A 15963-nucleotide genomic window follows, 5' to 3' on the forward strand; every position below is an offset into this window, starting at 1 on the left:
AACCTTTGCCGATTCATTCAAGCAAAGACCTAAAAATAGCGGTCAAAATATCATCTCAATCAGACTGACAGAACTAGATAGATACGTTCTCTCATTCTCAATTACTTGGGGGGGGGGGGGGTGTAACAACATGTGAATCGCTAAGAGTAAAGTACAATGAACTCAAGCATTGTAGATAACTTTCATCAGCGGTGGTTGTGGAAGGATCACACACACACACACACCTGCAGCGCTTTTCATTATACAGGCAAAAACCTTCACTCCTTAATCTCCCCACACTACTTTTCTCTCGCCATTTCTCTAAAACAAAATATTTTTATACCTAATAAACAAAACATCACCTACCACGTCAGCTATTATCAGAAGACATGAAAACAGTAAAATTATTGTGTTTGTTAAGCTGTTATCTTAGTTTTGTGTTTGTGAACCTGTAATCTTAGCTGTTTTGTGGACCTAATATGTTAGTTATTTCAGCACTGCTATCTTAGATATTGTATTTATTAACATGTTATCTTAGTCGTTATCTCTATTTACTTGTTATCTTAGCAAGTACATGTAACAAGAAGGAAATGTGGTTGTAGAAGAATAACGATAACAAGATGCTATTAAAGTTGTCAATGACCAAGGAACCCAAGATTATGATCTGTTTAGTCTAACTGTGACGAGATAAGGGGTTCAATGGGAGATGGTCAGCATGAGGAGTAAATTCGCTATTTTTTACAAGGTGCCCATAACCTGTTGAGTCACCGCGTGTCGTCTGTTCTCACGTCAACAAAAACCGTAAAATTATACCAAGATGCTTCAATAAAGTAAGGTTAGGTAGGTTTCTTTGGTTGGTTAGGTCAGGTTCTATTACGTTCACTATTATTAATTTGCGACAGAAATGTATAGAATGAAAGGTACTCAAAATGATGAGGTGTGTCTAGAACTGGACCCAAAAATATAGTGGGTGGGCAACTTGTACAAATTTACTGTAAATTCATAAAGAACTGTTATGTAAATAGTTAACATGGTGCTTAATAACATATAGCAGTAAATCAGTTCTGAGTAGAGGTTATACAAACAATATAAATATGAAAAAACGGGGTCACACCATACGAACAATCACAGCACACAGGAAATAATGTCTACCACTAGTCATGTAGGAACGTGAGAGATGAGAAAATACCCTCAGGTATAGAGCAATGGCTGAGGTTACTTTACCTGATATGTTAGAGACAAAGACGGAAAGATACACGGCAGTAAATAAGGTCCTGTAGCGCGGAGGGTAATCCAGGCTCAAGGAAAACAATGACTGATCAAGTGAAGTTCACTAAAAGGGTTATGAGATCTCCCGACTCATTCTCATGAACTATGAATCATTTGGATTCGTTAAGTCAGACCAGCCACTGTTGTTGATAATACACGAAATTAATGTTAAATAACATGAAATAGTAAGAATATGAGCTAAACAGTGAAACATGTTTCAATATATAAAAGTTTGTTATATATCTATACACTGTTGTTTCCAAAAGAATGGCGTTTGCTATTATTGGTGTGGACGGTAATCGAATATTGGTTTAGTATATCTTACTGACTAGAGTAATCAATACAGGTTGGAAAGTGAGAAAGAAGAAAGAATGAACAGTGTGAAGAAACAACGAAGAAAAAGTTATAACAAAAACCAAATATCACTCTTGATGCCAGGGTCAATACTTTATAGGATACTCAATACAACATTCTTATTGGAGTATTTTATTTACAAAATACTTAATAATATTGTACAACTTAACAATATACAACAGACACATGCCGTACTCGGCTTACACAAGACACGAAAGAAGATAATGCAGCCAGGGGAGTGGTGGTGGACCTTGTGAGTGAGGAGTTATCGTACAGAGATATGAAATTAACGTACAGACTGGAGTTATCATACAGAGATTTAACGTTTAGTCAGCAACGATACACTCACAATAATAAACATACTGACATAATAATCCTGTTTATATGATGTGGTTTTGCTGCCGACACCTATAAAATGAAAATAAGAGTCCTGATCAATGAGGAGTGTCCAATGGTTCAGTGAGGAGGGAGGGTTTGGGGGGTTCAGTCGGCAATGTAAGTGAAGCTTCGGGTTTGACGATGAATGAAGATGATAAAAATTAAATGGTAGAAAAAAAAATAGGCTTTGTATTATTATCAAAGCTGGTCACAGCTTTTATCTTTCAAAATAAAGAATTATCGTGACACAATAACTAGGGTGAGGGTAATATTTGAACATTGATTATAACGATGGGGAAATTATTATCAATCAAATCTACCTCGAATTGATAAAACATTAAACCTCAAATTCGATTGATCTAATTCAGTAGAGTTTTAATGTCTATACTATTATTATTTATCTTAAGACTCTACAAGCCAAGTCCACGAAGCGTTCTCAGGTCAAGATCACCGTAGTAGTCCTCGCTGTGGGCAGAAAACAAACACGGTAAGATAAATGTCACACGGTAAACAATGGTGGAATTTTTGTATACGTTTTGACAATACTAGACACTCAGAGCCTAGTATGTATCTATATTCATACTTGTACAGGAGCAGACTGGGGTGTACTGTAAACTAGTTATTATCAAGTTCAAGAAGAGAATGTGAACAAGTGCGGAAAATCATTATCATGCAAGACACATTGAGAAACAAAGATTTATGGAAGGAGTTATATGAATCTTTGCATGAGTGAGTTATGTAAACCATGAATCATAGAGCAATGGTGCCATAAAGAGCAGGTCCCAGTCAAAGGATATTTGCTGAATGATCGTCAATGATGTGTCTTTCAGCAGCGATGTCTTGGACTGACGGGGGAGATAGTGGAGGAGGAGGAGGAGGAGGAGGCCGCACCTGGTGTCGTCTAGGCTTCTGCTGGGACGTCAGATGGGGCAGCGACTGGCCGGCGGGGACGGGGGGCTGGGGTCACGATGTTACCGTTCTGCAGCCCCAAGTTACCCAGCAGGAGCTGACTCTTCCTCAGGCTGGACAGGTCCAGGTCGCCGTAGTAGTCCTCGCTAAGGAAGTCATAGTCAAGGGTTAGGCTTAGCTGACGCCCTTACCCTGAGCGTCGGCCACGCCCACCGGAGTGGTTATGTGAACACGGCCCCAGTACACCCTCTACACCACACCCCCTTCAGGAAACACTCAGGTAAGGGAGTGAGAGGTGAGAGGCGGTGGGTGGGGGTCGCGACATGTGTGGTCAACAGTGTGTGGTCCACGAGGGAAGACTTGTGGCCAGAAGAGACCCCATGCAGGAGGTGAGTGTCATGCTTCATGATAGGCATACAGACTGTTGCATGACTTTAAGGTAAATGCGGTGGTGCACACTGACTGGCAAGTTAATAGTTAATACTAGTAATGATCACACTAGTCTGGCCGCTACATGCAGAGGAAACAGTTGTGAGAAGACCAAAATATCACTATATATAAACCATGAATTATTAAAATGAAAAATAGACACGAGTAAAAATATGGCAAATGTTTCCTAAAATGAATGAACAAGAATCTTCTATGTTAACTTGACTATTGTTGAGACAAACTACAGTGCAGTACCAGTGAGGGCGGTCACTGCCTGGTGGGCTGGCTCATAGGGTCATGCAGTTACTCTTGTGGAAACGACAGAAAGAAAAGTGAACACAAAGACCGTCCAGAACAAGAAACAAGTTATGATGAACTTTTAGTGAGTAACATTTTTTTGTACAACTGAAGAACAAACCGTTCACCCTGGCGACACAGTGAGGTGATCAATAACAAAGGGGGACACACGGCGCTAACTTACCAGCCGGGGACAGTCTCTGGGTCGGCGCACTGACCGAAGCCGTCTTGGTTGCCGATCTGGAAGACTGTGCCGATGGGGCAGCCATACTCACGAGCTATGCCATCCAGACACACGAAGTACTCACGGCAGTCTTCAGGGTGGGCGTGGCGGGAGAAGGAGCCGGTGGCGGCCAGCTCACCTGGGGCGGGACACACGAAGTTGTCCTGCATGGCTTCTGGTGAGACAAATGTGACAACACTGTCAACATGATGGTCAGGTAACAATATGGTTATGTCTCAAGTGTGACTAATGTTACGGCTATAACGTTTGCTTATTTATGTTGTGTGCAACAAGACTGTGAGTAGTAAAGGGGCGGAGTGTTGCCACTCTCGTAACAAGGCTCAACTGGTGGCTTCCTTCACCCACCAGTGACCTGTCTATAACTTACCTCGTGAATAAAAAGTGTGTGTGTGTGTGTGTGTGTGTGTGTGTGTGTGTGTTCAAGACTGAGGGTGACAGGTGAGTCTCGTCCTTACCTCTCTGCTCTTTGCACTCAGGGATGTTGTCCATCCAGTTGCACACACGTGACTTCCTGTCGTAGGCGAGGCCAGGGGCACAGGCGTACCTAGAGGACTCACCGTCCCAGCAGGACCAGAAGACGGAGCAGTCGTCGGGGTCAGCGAAGATACCGAAGAGATTGGGACAGTGTGGGGTGGAGATGGCGGGCTCTGTGTGGTGGACGGTATGTTGAGACAAGATACATAACAAAGACCAACTCACTATCTTCACTATTTCCAAGTATTTCAAAAGCTTTATTTATCAGATCAATACAGCAATGACTTGTGTTGAGTTTGTGTAAAAATTGTATTTCCGACGGTATAACATGCATCGTGGAATTCCATTCATGCAAAGACTGTTACATCCAGGTCATGCAGAGAACAATGATAATAAGATGCTGGACATGAAGGCGGGGACGCAAGAGACGCCTCGCCCTACCCAGCTCGGGACGGTCGGAGCAGTCCACAGCGAAGAAATAGTTGCAGTTCTCGCGGGTGTCGTTCTTGATATCAAATGCGAGGCCGTTACCACACAGGCGGAACTCTGGCTTCCCCTCGTCGCAGCTCCAGTAGGCGTCGCACTGGGTGGGGTGAGGGAAGAACCCATAGTCCTTGGGGCACAGGAAGTCTTCATACTCGAAGTCTCCGGCGGCCTCCTGTGCCAGTCCTGCATACACCCACAACCCTCTCCAGTATTAGTAAGTGTGAATGGGAAGATGAGGAAGGGAGAGCATGAGTGGTATAGTGAGTGTTCTTGATGCCGCTGCTGCTGTCATGTTCCGCGTTGTTCCCTGTTCTGTGTTGGCTGACTGTGTGAGGATGGAACACTTAATGACAAACACTTATTATTACCTGTCCAGCAGTTCATCCTCACATAGTCACCAAACGTACTAATAAATAAGGGAGAAATAATTACTAGAGCCGACCATCACCCGTTATCCCGACTGTGTCACAAGCAGGTAATTTGTGCCAGAATAAATGAGGGAAAATATCGTGTAGTGGACACCGTTATCCCAGGTTTACTAATGTCTAGTCTAGGTTTATGTCAGTGTCACCGAGACCCGTGATAAAATAAAAGACAGAGGTTCAGTTTCAGCCGAAAATAATCCCAGTGTGAGTGCCATAGACCGTGCAAGTCTTTTGGTGACTGTGGATCATCTGTTGCGTGTTGTGGGCGTGTGATACAGCGTGTGGAGGGCGTACCCAGCTCAGGGCGTCCGCTACAGTCTACATTGTGCCTGTAGTCGCAGTTCTCCCGCAGGAAGTCTGGGTCAGAGGCGTCGAACGCGAGGCCGTTTCCACACGTCTTGAGGGTGGGGACCCCAACGTCGCAGGTGTAGTACTTGTCGCAGGAGACCTCGTGTGGGTAGTAGCCGAACTCGTGGGGACATTGCCAGTTACCACTCCCGCCGGGGGTGATGGAGGACTCCTGGGCTCCTGTAGATGCATGATGAGGCAGGGAGGACGAAAACAAGTTAGTTAATACAAGCATCATGCTGACTACACTCGGGGGACACAGCGCCAGGCACTACACTGAGGTTTTATGGGATATAATTGACATAAAAGCATTTTTTGAATAACATGCAGCGTCGGATCTGAAATATAAAGATGCCATGCACAGGCGCTGACTGAAGCTGACATTTGCATTGATAATAAAAAAGGTTTATCACAATGACCAAAAAAAAATAGTTTAGTGTTACTTCTTACAGCGGCTGTCTGAACAATTGGTGATTATTAGTGGCACAGTTAATGTTGTAGAAGAAAAACTACAATTGAGTTATGTTAGTGTTTGTACTGCAGATACTGACCGCAACACTTCACTTGTTTGATGAGTTATAAGCCAGAGAAGGTATTAGTGAGTTACTGAATTAAAAGCTGGGACTATACAGTCATGTATTACGAGTCTAAAGCAGTGTTAGTGTTACTGATGCCAAATTAATGAGTTATTTGAAGCGTGACGAGAGTCCAACTCCTTCTAAGGTGAGGATCCTTACACGGGCGACTCTCACAGATGACTAGTTCACTCAGTCCCGAAATGTCTCTCCAGCCTTTATACCAAATTCAGGTGAGCAGATGTACCAATCAAGACTATAGCGTGATATATCCTTCCAGGTTTTATACTTTATTTCTACTGAAGTCTGAGTGTAACATGATGCAGGCCCCCAAGACCATGAAGGTTAATGGCCTGAATGTAGGCCATGGCCGTGAAACATGTGACGTGACAGGTGTTTACAGGTTGAGGGGGTTCGCAAGTACACCAGCTGTTATCACCAGGTAGCGGCAGATGGTGGTGACGTTCCGCGACTCCCTCACTACACCAACACAGCCTCATCACCACCACAACACTAACACTCCTCTTCCTTCTAATCTAAACTACAACTTTCTGAAATTACTGAAAATTAATCTGAACCAATTTAGATTTTAGACATAATTAGAAAACTTGTTAAAATAATTAGAAACTATGTAATGTTGACTTAGCTACACACACACACACACACACACACGCACACACACACACACACACAGGGGGACGCTAGCAGTTATTGTATTAAGTAATGTTAATTAATGAAAGTATAATAATATAACAGGTGATTATATTAAAGTTAACATACGTCATTAGTTAAGTCTCCTCACAGGTTATATATCACAGTCGGGAAAATTATAGGTTATAGGTGATAATTATATAAAATAGCCAACACATTATACCAAATAGCATAAATGACAAGTATTTTGTTATTCTCTGTTAAACGATTCAATAAACATGTTAATTAGGTTAAGAGATTATATAAACACAGGTAAATTCAACAACAATGAGAGAGACATAATGAGACACATACTGAGACCTTTAACAGACACACGAGGGAAACACAACAGAGACAGACACTTGTTGAGAGCACTTAATGAGGTCACCTACATACACAGGAACACACCTACATACACAGGAACACACATACATACACAGGAACACACATACATACACAGGAACACACATACATACACACGCCAGCTCTCTCAACAACGCTAAAGGAGAAAGTTGCAGTTTTCACGAGAGAGAGAGAGAGAGAGAGAGAGAGAGAGAGAGAGAGAGAGTTTGCTTTTAAAATTCGATTAAGTTGTCTCCAGTCAAGAGTTTGTTTTTAACTTACTTTACTCTCTACTTTCTTACTCTAATTCATTGTATAGAGAAAGTCGAATCTACCCCACAAGGTTGACATCAGTGACCTTTCCACTCTGAGCAAAAACTTGGAATTTATAAACCAGACTTAATATTGACACGTTCCGGCAGGGGGCTTGGGAAGTGTGGGAGGGGAGGGTTGAGTGGGGCGGATGAGAGGGGAGAATGCAGGAAGAGGGAGGTCTGAGTGTGTGTGTGAATGAGGGGGGAAGAGTGAGGTTAAAGTAAATAATAAGTAAATAAGAAAAAACAAATAAGACAATATAAACGGGAAAAAGTACATACAATAAACAGTGACGAAATACCATTTTTTTTTTAAACTTAGTCAAATTTCCCATTCTTTGTACACGATTATCAAAGAAAACGGGACAGATATTTTCTCCACACTATATAAATAAACTATAGGGAAGCTTTAGCAGAATACCGACCAACATACCAAGAATACCAACACTTATCCTTCCTCCCCCGACCTGATCTGGGAGTGGACGGCCGTGGCGCCACCTTGACTCCTCGGTAATGTAAACTGGCTCGTCTCTTACTACTGCTGCTGCTTCTGACAAGTTTTTACTATGATAAGTTTAACGTGAAGATAAAACCAGTTATCCATATTAGGTTCTGACATCAAACAGGATAGGATTTACTTTCTTTAATAGGTTTAAGGTTCGAGTTGACAGTTAGCGCGAGAATGATGTTTATGTTAGATATGAATTATTCGTCTTATTTCTTCTTCTTCTTGTTCCTCTATACATTCCTGACACGAGAATGAAAGAATAATTAAAGCCTTGAATTCTAATACAAGATAAACTTAGAGGGAAAACTTTCAACAAGATTTGACGAGTGTTTACATCTGTCGCGGTAATAATACTGTGCGGCAACTCTCACTATGACGTCACGCGTGGAAAAATCACCATGAGAATAATTGACTGTAATACCTAGTTTTCGCTGCTCGTTTGGCAAATAGATAATGATTCAATTAAATAATTTTCCCTCCGAACTCTCGCCGCCGTGGCATGATGCTGAAAGGCGAAAGTAACCCACACGAGCATAAAAATTTACTTTCTCTTCCATAAAATCGAAAAAAAACCCACATCACAGCACAGCACATATTATCACAGATGAAATATATGAAACCTGACTGTGGTGGTGATCGTTCCTGCGTAACCCACAAAGTATTATACTGATAACTGTTGTGGTGGAAAAGAACGATCGTGTGTTAGTGCTTATAACTGTACAACTAATGTAATGTTTTTCTCGCTCGATTTCTCTCTAGTCTGCTCCCTTCACATCCACCAAAGACGATGGAGGAGCTACATGCCTGAACCAAACACGGGAAATAAATCAAGTCCTTCAATATATCTAAGTTGGGAATCACTGCCTTAGGTTGTATCAATATTAGGAAGAGTAAAAATGTGCCTAAGTGCCTCGAGTGTGAGTATATCATGAGTGCCAATTGTGAGTGTATATAATGAATCATAGATGAGAATATACTCGTTATTCATCATAACCTCATATAGTCAGTGTCTCAAGCGTGTGTTGTGACATAAAAGGAAAACTGTGTTGAGAAATGACCACACTGCCTCCTGCTCTGAAACTATTTGGTGGTGACCTTCCCTCCCCTTCACTCTCCAACCTCACGTACACAACCAGAACACCAGAACACAGCTGAAACTTTAAAACAACAATATATAATAACGAGAGAGAGAGAGAGAGAGAGAGAGAGAGAGAGAGAGAGAGAGAGAGAGAGACCCACAAGAATCCCAGGTAGAAAAAAAAGACAAAATAATGGGAATAAAATTATGAAAGCCAAATAACAAGAAAGGAAAGACATAGTAAAGAGTATAACAGTTGGTGCAGGTAAACATTAGGTTCTGGTGTAGAAACTGAGTATATAGTCTCCCTCGGCTGCAGGAGGCTCCCAGCGGCGCCTCAGGTGGAACAGTTTTCTCCTACAACCTTGACCACCTGAGAGAGTGTGTGTGTGTGTGTGTGTGTGTGTGTATGTACCCTCACCCTTTCTCCTGGCCCTCACATTCCGCAACATCTAATCAGTCAGTATTACATCAATAAAACCTTCAGTTAACCGTTTATAGTGTGTGGATAAGTCAGTGTTGTGGTGTTATAGTGAGAAGTACGGTATAGCGAGGTGGACGGTATAGTGAGGTGGACAGTGTAGCGGGGTCCCCACCTGGCTGCACGCGTACCTGTCTGGTCAATGAACCAGGTGACGGCTGCTGCCACGAGCTCCACCTGTGCTTACATGTGGTACGAACACGTGGTCATGTTTACGTGTGTGTTGAGGGCAGGTGATACAGGTGAGTGAGTGGTGGGGGGTGTAGTGAACCTCCATCATGGTTTAGCTCACACACAGACAACTTAATCATCATTGGGTGAAAGCTACACATTTACCGTTGGTGAACTGAGCTGCAGGGTTCAGGAAGTGGAGGTTGTCTGCTATGTAACGTAACGCAAGTCGGCTCGTGACGGCCTGAGTAATGCCCTACAATAACACGTGGTAACATTCCTCACGTGACAGCTAAAGTAACACGTGATACAGTAACGGGGGGTGACTGGGGTAGTGATCCTCAACGCCCGACATGGTGTAGTCGTCTGCCTGTGACGCCCTCACGCCCATACCTTGCGAAAGTTCACCCAAGAAACGCATTAGGACTCCCTGTCGTCGTCTGAGGCATTTCACCAATATAAATAATGCACCGAGAATCATATGGTGGGCGGGAGACTGAGGCGGCTCTCGGCTACGTGACTCGTATCCTGTGGTAATGTGTTTTTCTGATTTCCGGTTCGTGTAGTAGAGTGCCTCCTCCAGTTACCCCCTTCAGCAGGTTCCTCCCGCCCGTCAGTGTGTGTTGGAGGTGTGTAATGTGTTGACCATGTGAGGTTAGGTTAGGTTGCTTAATCTTCAGGTGAAATAAGCTGGGGTGTAAATTCTTCAGGTGATACAAAACTATTTCTATATTTTCATTCGTGAGGAGTGTTGAGTATGAGGCAGGTGGCGCAACACACACACACACACACACACACACACACACACACACACACACACTACGCAATCTTGCTCTTCAGTATTCACCAGGGAGGAGACCTGTTACCTCCTTGTACGCGAGTGAAAGTGTTAAGGGTGGACAGGTAGCGGTGGGCAGGGAGGCGTAGCGGTGGGCAGGGAGGGTAGTGGTGGGCAGGGAGGTAGCGGTGGGCAGGGAGGCGTAGCGGTGGGCAGGGGGGTAGTGGTCGATATAGGGAGGACAATATGGACACAGGAAGGTAGAAGTGGGCGCAGGAGGGTAGCAGCTGTGCCCATACCCACCGCACCGATCTAAACACTCATAGTAGACGGAGGAAGAAACGTGATAACGGTGTATGAAGTTACTGAACAAGTCCGGCTGGTGGTGGTGGTGGTGGTGATAGTGGTGGTGATAGTGGTGGTGGTGGTGGTGGTGGTGGTGATAGTGGTGGTGGTGGTGGTGGTGGGTGGTGGTGGTGGTGATAGTGGTGGTGATAGTGGTGGTGGTGGTGATAGTGGTGGTGGTGGTGATAGTGGTGGTGGTGGTGATAGTGGTGGTGGTGATAGTGGTGGTGGTGGTGATAGTGGTGGGTGGTGATAGTGGTGGTGGTGATAGTGTGTGGTGGTGGTGATAGTGGTGGTGGTGATAGTGGTGGTGGTGGTGATAGTGGTGGTGGTGATAGTGGTGGTGGTGATAGTGGTGGTGGTGATAGTGATGGTGGTGGTGATAGTGGTGGTGGTGGTGATGGTGTGGTGGTGGTGATAGTGGTGGTGGTGGATGTGGTGGTGGTGGTGATAGTGGCGGTGGTGATAGTGGCGGTGGTGATAGTGGTAGAGTGGTGGTGTGGTGATAGTGGTGGTGGTGATAGTGGTGGTGGTGATAGTGGTGGTGGTGATAGTGGTGGTGGGTGATAGTGATGGTGGTGGTGATAGTGGCGGTGGTGGTGATAGTGGTGGTGGTGATAGTGGTGGTGATAGTGGTGGTGGTGATAGTGATGGTGGTGGTGATAGTGGTGGTGGTGGTGATAGTGGTGGTGGTGGTGATAGTGGTGGTGGTGAGGTAGGCCTGACACGTACGGTAGTGTGGTTAACTCTTTCATGACCCCGACCAAAGAGAGATAAATATAATGCACTAAAATGTTATAAGATATTTAATTAAGTGTTCAGTATAAGAAACGATGGAGGTGTGGTCAGTGTCAGTCGTCACTTAAGTGTTCAGTATAAGACACGGTGAGATGTGTCAGTGTCAGTCGTCACTTTCACCAACAAACTTTCTAGATAAAAGAATTTGGTGAGAGGTGTTGTGATGTGGGGAGTTTGTTGACGGTGTGTGTGTGTGTGTGTGTGTGTATGTGTGTGTGTGTGTGTGTGTGTGTGTGGTGTGTGTGTGTGTGTGAGTATACGCAGTCACCCATCACACGTCTTTATTCTTTCATTCACACACACACACAAAAATAAGGGTCACTAACAACCTATAAAGAACAAATATTCATCGTGTTTTTCTCTCCAAAACTAAACAACAATTGGTATATAAAAAAATCCAGAAAAAATAAAACTCCTTATCCATCTACTCTGAGGTCATCAAAACACTGCCATATCCACATTACCCAACAGGTAATTAGTGCTCAGTGATATGCAACTTCACCCCTAAAGACAGTTGTATGAGGTCGTTTGGGTTAGTGAGTGACCAAGACATGATGTGTTTTAGAGAGAAATAGAAGGAAAAAAGATCTTAAGATAAACTAGTGAGGATTATTGATGTGGATTACCTGACTTAATTAACAGGTAGAGCTCACAGGAGACACAGGGGTGTGTGTGTGTGTGTGTGTGTGTGTGTGTGTGTGCAGACCTCATCCATCCCAACCTTAATGCCATTCTCCCTGATGTTGATGTCTTCCATGAACGTCAAACACACACACACACACACACACACACACACACACACACACACACACACACACACACAAACGAGAAAGAAAAATAAAAACAAACAGTAAAACAGAATAAAACACAAGTAATGATCCAGACAGGGTTTTAGGAAGTGTTTTATCATTCAGAACATTAAACTCTATCCCCCCAAAAAAAAAACCATCAAACACAAAAGAAAATAAGAGAATACAGAAAACAACAAAATTATTCCACTAGTGAAAGAAAACTGAGTGACTTGAAATAATGGAGAGAAGAGAGAGAGGAGAGAGAGAGGAGGAGGGTAGGAGGAGGTGGGGGAGAAGGTAGGGGAGGGAGAGGGGGGAGGAAGAAGGGGTAAGGGGAGAGGGAAGGGGGGTAGGAGGGAGGAGGATTTCACTAACAGCACAAAAACGAGTTAGAGATGGGGAGGGAGGGAGGGGGGGGGTAGGGGGAGGGGGTAGGGGAGGGGGTGAGGAAGGGTCAGTGAGGAAGAGGTGACTGGGGACGGGGTAGAGGATATGATTTGTAATGAGACAGACAGAGAGACAGAGGGAGACAGAGGGAGACAGACAGACAGAGAGACAGAGGGAGAAAGATAGGAGAGAGAGAGACAGACAGAGAGACAGACAGAGAAAAGGACACACAGACAGACAAACACAGCTAAAACAAACAGTAAAACAAACACAATATTAACTTAGCTGTAAATAAGAAGCTATAAAACATAAAATAAAAATACAATTGTAAATAATGACGTGGATCATATCTGTAAATGAAATGATTAAAAAAACCTTGTAAATGGACCTGTAAATGAAACTAATATCCTCGTCTTCTTAATGTTTACCAACTTGTTTACACACTCATAAAATTACTTGTGTAAATACTTGTTAATAAATGTGTAAATACTTGTTAATAAATGTGTAAATACTTGTAAACGTAAACACAAGTAATAATTTTTTTTAGAATTTTGGAAAGTAAAAAAAAAATGGAAATTGTGGTTAGTTAAGTGATAGGTTATGACTGGTAGTTTAGGGGGGTAGTGGTAGTTAGGGTAGTGGTGGTAGTTAAATGGTAGGTAATGACTGGTAGTTCAAGGAGTAGTGGTAGTTAGTGGTTGGTGATGGTAGTTAAGGTAATGGTAGTATTTAAGTGGTAATAGTTAGTGGTGGTAGAGGTAGTAGGGTGGTAGTAGTGGAGGCAAGGGTAGTAAGGAAGTAGAGTGTAAGGTAGTTAGGAGTGTAAGTGGTAGTTAGAGGTGAGTGGTAGTTATAGGGCAAGTGGTAGTTATGGGTAAGTAAGAGGTAATGTATAGGTGGTAAGTGGTAGTTAAGGTCTGTGGTAGTTATAGGTATAAGTGGTGGTTATAGGTGTAAAGGGTAGTTACTGGCGGTAAGTGGTGGTTATAGGAGTAAGTGGTAGTTAGAGGCGTGATGGTAGTTAGAGGCGGTAAGTGGAGTTAAGGTAAGTGGGAGTTATAGGAGTAAGTGGTAGTTGAGGCGGTAAGTGGTAGTTATAGGGAGTAAGTGGGAGTTATAACGAGGAGCTACAAGTGGGAGTTATAGATAGTGAAGAAGAAAGATATAAATGAATAATGATCTTTTGTATTTTGTTAAAGAATAAACTAGGAAAATTTTATCACAATTTATACTCTGTAAACTGGTGTGTGTGTGTGTGTGTGTGTGTGTGTGTGTGTGTGTGAGAGAGAGAGTTTCCCATCTTTCACATAGGCTTCTTCTCTCCCTCACACACACACACCTGTCAAAACTCATTACCTGGTCAGAGAACAATTAACAGGTGTTGGTAAACATATATATTACTAATTAATATATTTATATACACAAAAAATAAATCACTAAATCACCCGTTGAGAATTAATCTGTAAGGAATTATTAGTTATTAAAGACAGACAGACAGACAGACAGACAGACACACGCATCTTAAATTGACGACGAACTTCAAAATTATCGGAATTAAAACAATTTCTTTCTTAATTATAATACTAAAGTCATTTCAATTATTCAGAGTCAACTTTGCAGAAAGATACAATTGTGAATAAACTACAAAAAATATCTCCAAACTATTAGCACTCAAATTGGAGGTGTATAATAGTGAATAAACTCCAAAGATGAATGTTTGAATATCACCACAAGTTATGAAGATTGGTGAGTGGTGGTGGTGAGTGGTGGTGAGTGGTGGTGAGTGGTGGTGAGTGGTGGTGAGTGGTGGTGAGTGGTGGTGGTGAGTGGTGGTGAGTGGGAGTGGTGGTTAGTGGTGTATAGTGGGAGTGGTGGAAGGAGTGGTGGTGGTGAGTAGGTGAGGTGTAAGTGTAGAGTGGTGGTGAGTGGTGGTGGTGAGTGGTGGTGGCGAGTGGTGGTAAGTGGTGGTGAGTGGTGGTGAGATCACTACCGCTGAGGCATTGAAATACTGAGTGGAGGTCTGGAAAACTAGCCGCCGCCACTTAAATCTTCCCCATTAAGTGGATATTACAGATTAAGTGGCTCATGTAAGATACAGAATAAATATAGAAGGTATGGGATTAATATTACATAGATTCTGTAGTGTTATTTTGTTGTTTAATTCAGTTTCATGTATAGAGGAAGAATGGCTGTGAATTTATCGTGAACTGTGAGTGTTACTGATGTGTTGGTAAGGTTAAGGCGTCAGGGATGTAGTTATTAATGATATATTTCTCTGTTCGCTTATAATTGAAGTCTTTTTTGGGGTGGCTACACGCGCCGCACAATATGAAGTCAAAGTGTGAATGCTATGAACCTACATCCACTAAGGTGTCCTAATTATCACAATTATCCTTCTACAACATTGGTAATCTTTCACAACAACACTAATATACACTACATCATCACAGTAACACATAGCAGCAACACAACTGGGGGAATTCTTGTATAGTAACACACACAGCAACACAACTGGGGGAATTTCTGTCTCTCTCTCTTTCAGGAACACTTTTAACACAGGTCACACGTACCGGTAGTGGCCAAGCCGAGAAGGAAGAGAGCAACTGCGTTTCTCATCTTGCTGGAATTACAACGAACTGTGTGTGTGTGATGCTTCCCCCCGCCTCGCTCACTCCTTTATACCCGCCCAGCCGCCCACCATTGACAGCGCATGCGCAATTCAACTCGACTTTCAATTTACGAGTTACTTTACTGACTTTTCCATCCAACTCATTTATTATCCGCCTTACAGTATTCAATTATATTTAAATTTTCTCCATTTATCGTCATGAACGTATAGTGTCGAGGTGTTAATAAGTGTGAATGAAAGTAATGTAGCTGAGGTAAAAGTAGGGAAGGGGGGAGGGAAGGAGGCGGAGGAGGGGGGATGGTGGGTGGGAAGGATGCTGGGAGGGAGGGAGGGAGGGAAGGAGGGGGTGGAGGGAGAGGGAGGGGGTGGAGGAGGGAGTGGGAGGGTGGGAAGGATGCTGGGAGGGGAGGGAGGGAGGGAAGTAGTTATCCTTGGTGGGAGGGACTTCTTCGTTAGTTGCCGGCCGGTTCGTCGCCTCCCGTGA

At 43.3% G+C, this 15963-nt stretch overlaps 1 protein-coding gene across 3 annotated transcripts; it reads right to left on the reverse strand.

The window, feature by feature from the left end:
* Positions 1-1718: 1718 nt before the first annotated feature.
* Positions 1719-15522, reverse strand: LOC121868706 (protein obstructor-E-like). 3 transcript variants are annotated; one of them, XM_042369545.1, is made up of 6 exons: positions 15421-15522; positions 4775-5002; positions 4315-4506; positions 3800-4013; positions 2872-3035; positions 1719-2445 (listed from the first exon to the last, which is right to left on the reverse strand). In XM_042369545.1, the coding sequence occupies exons 1-5, from the start codon at positions 15464-15466 to the stop codon at positions 2882-2884; spliced, it is 834 nt and encodes a 277-aa protein (XP_042225479.1). In that variant the 5' UTR covers positions 15467-15522; the 3' UTR covers positions 1719-2445; positions 2872-2881. The 3 variants fall into 3 exon arrangements, with proteins under 3 accessions (XP_042225479.1, XP_042225478.1, XP_042225480.1); XM_042369544.1 differs by lacking the exon at positions 4775-5002 and adding an exon at positions 5539-5772 and having other exon boundaries at positions 15421-15513; XM_042369546.1 differs by lacking the exons at positions 2872-3035; positions 4775-5002 and adding an exon at positions 5539-5772 and having other exon boundaries at positions 15421-15513.
* Between the last annotated feature and the right edge of the window lie 441 nt (positions 15523-15963).

The sequence above is a fragment of the Homarus americanus genome, unplaced genomic scaffold (genome assembly GCF_018991925.1).
Source record: "Homarus americanus isolate GMGI-L3 unplaced genomic scaffold, GMGI_Hamer_2.0 scaffold30535, whole genome shotgun sequence".
Taxonomy (NCBI): Eukaryota; Metazoa; Arthropoda; class Malacostraca; order Decapoda; family Nephropidae; genus Homarus; species Homarus americanus.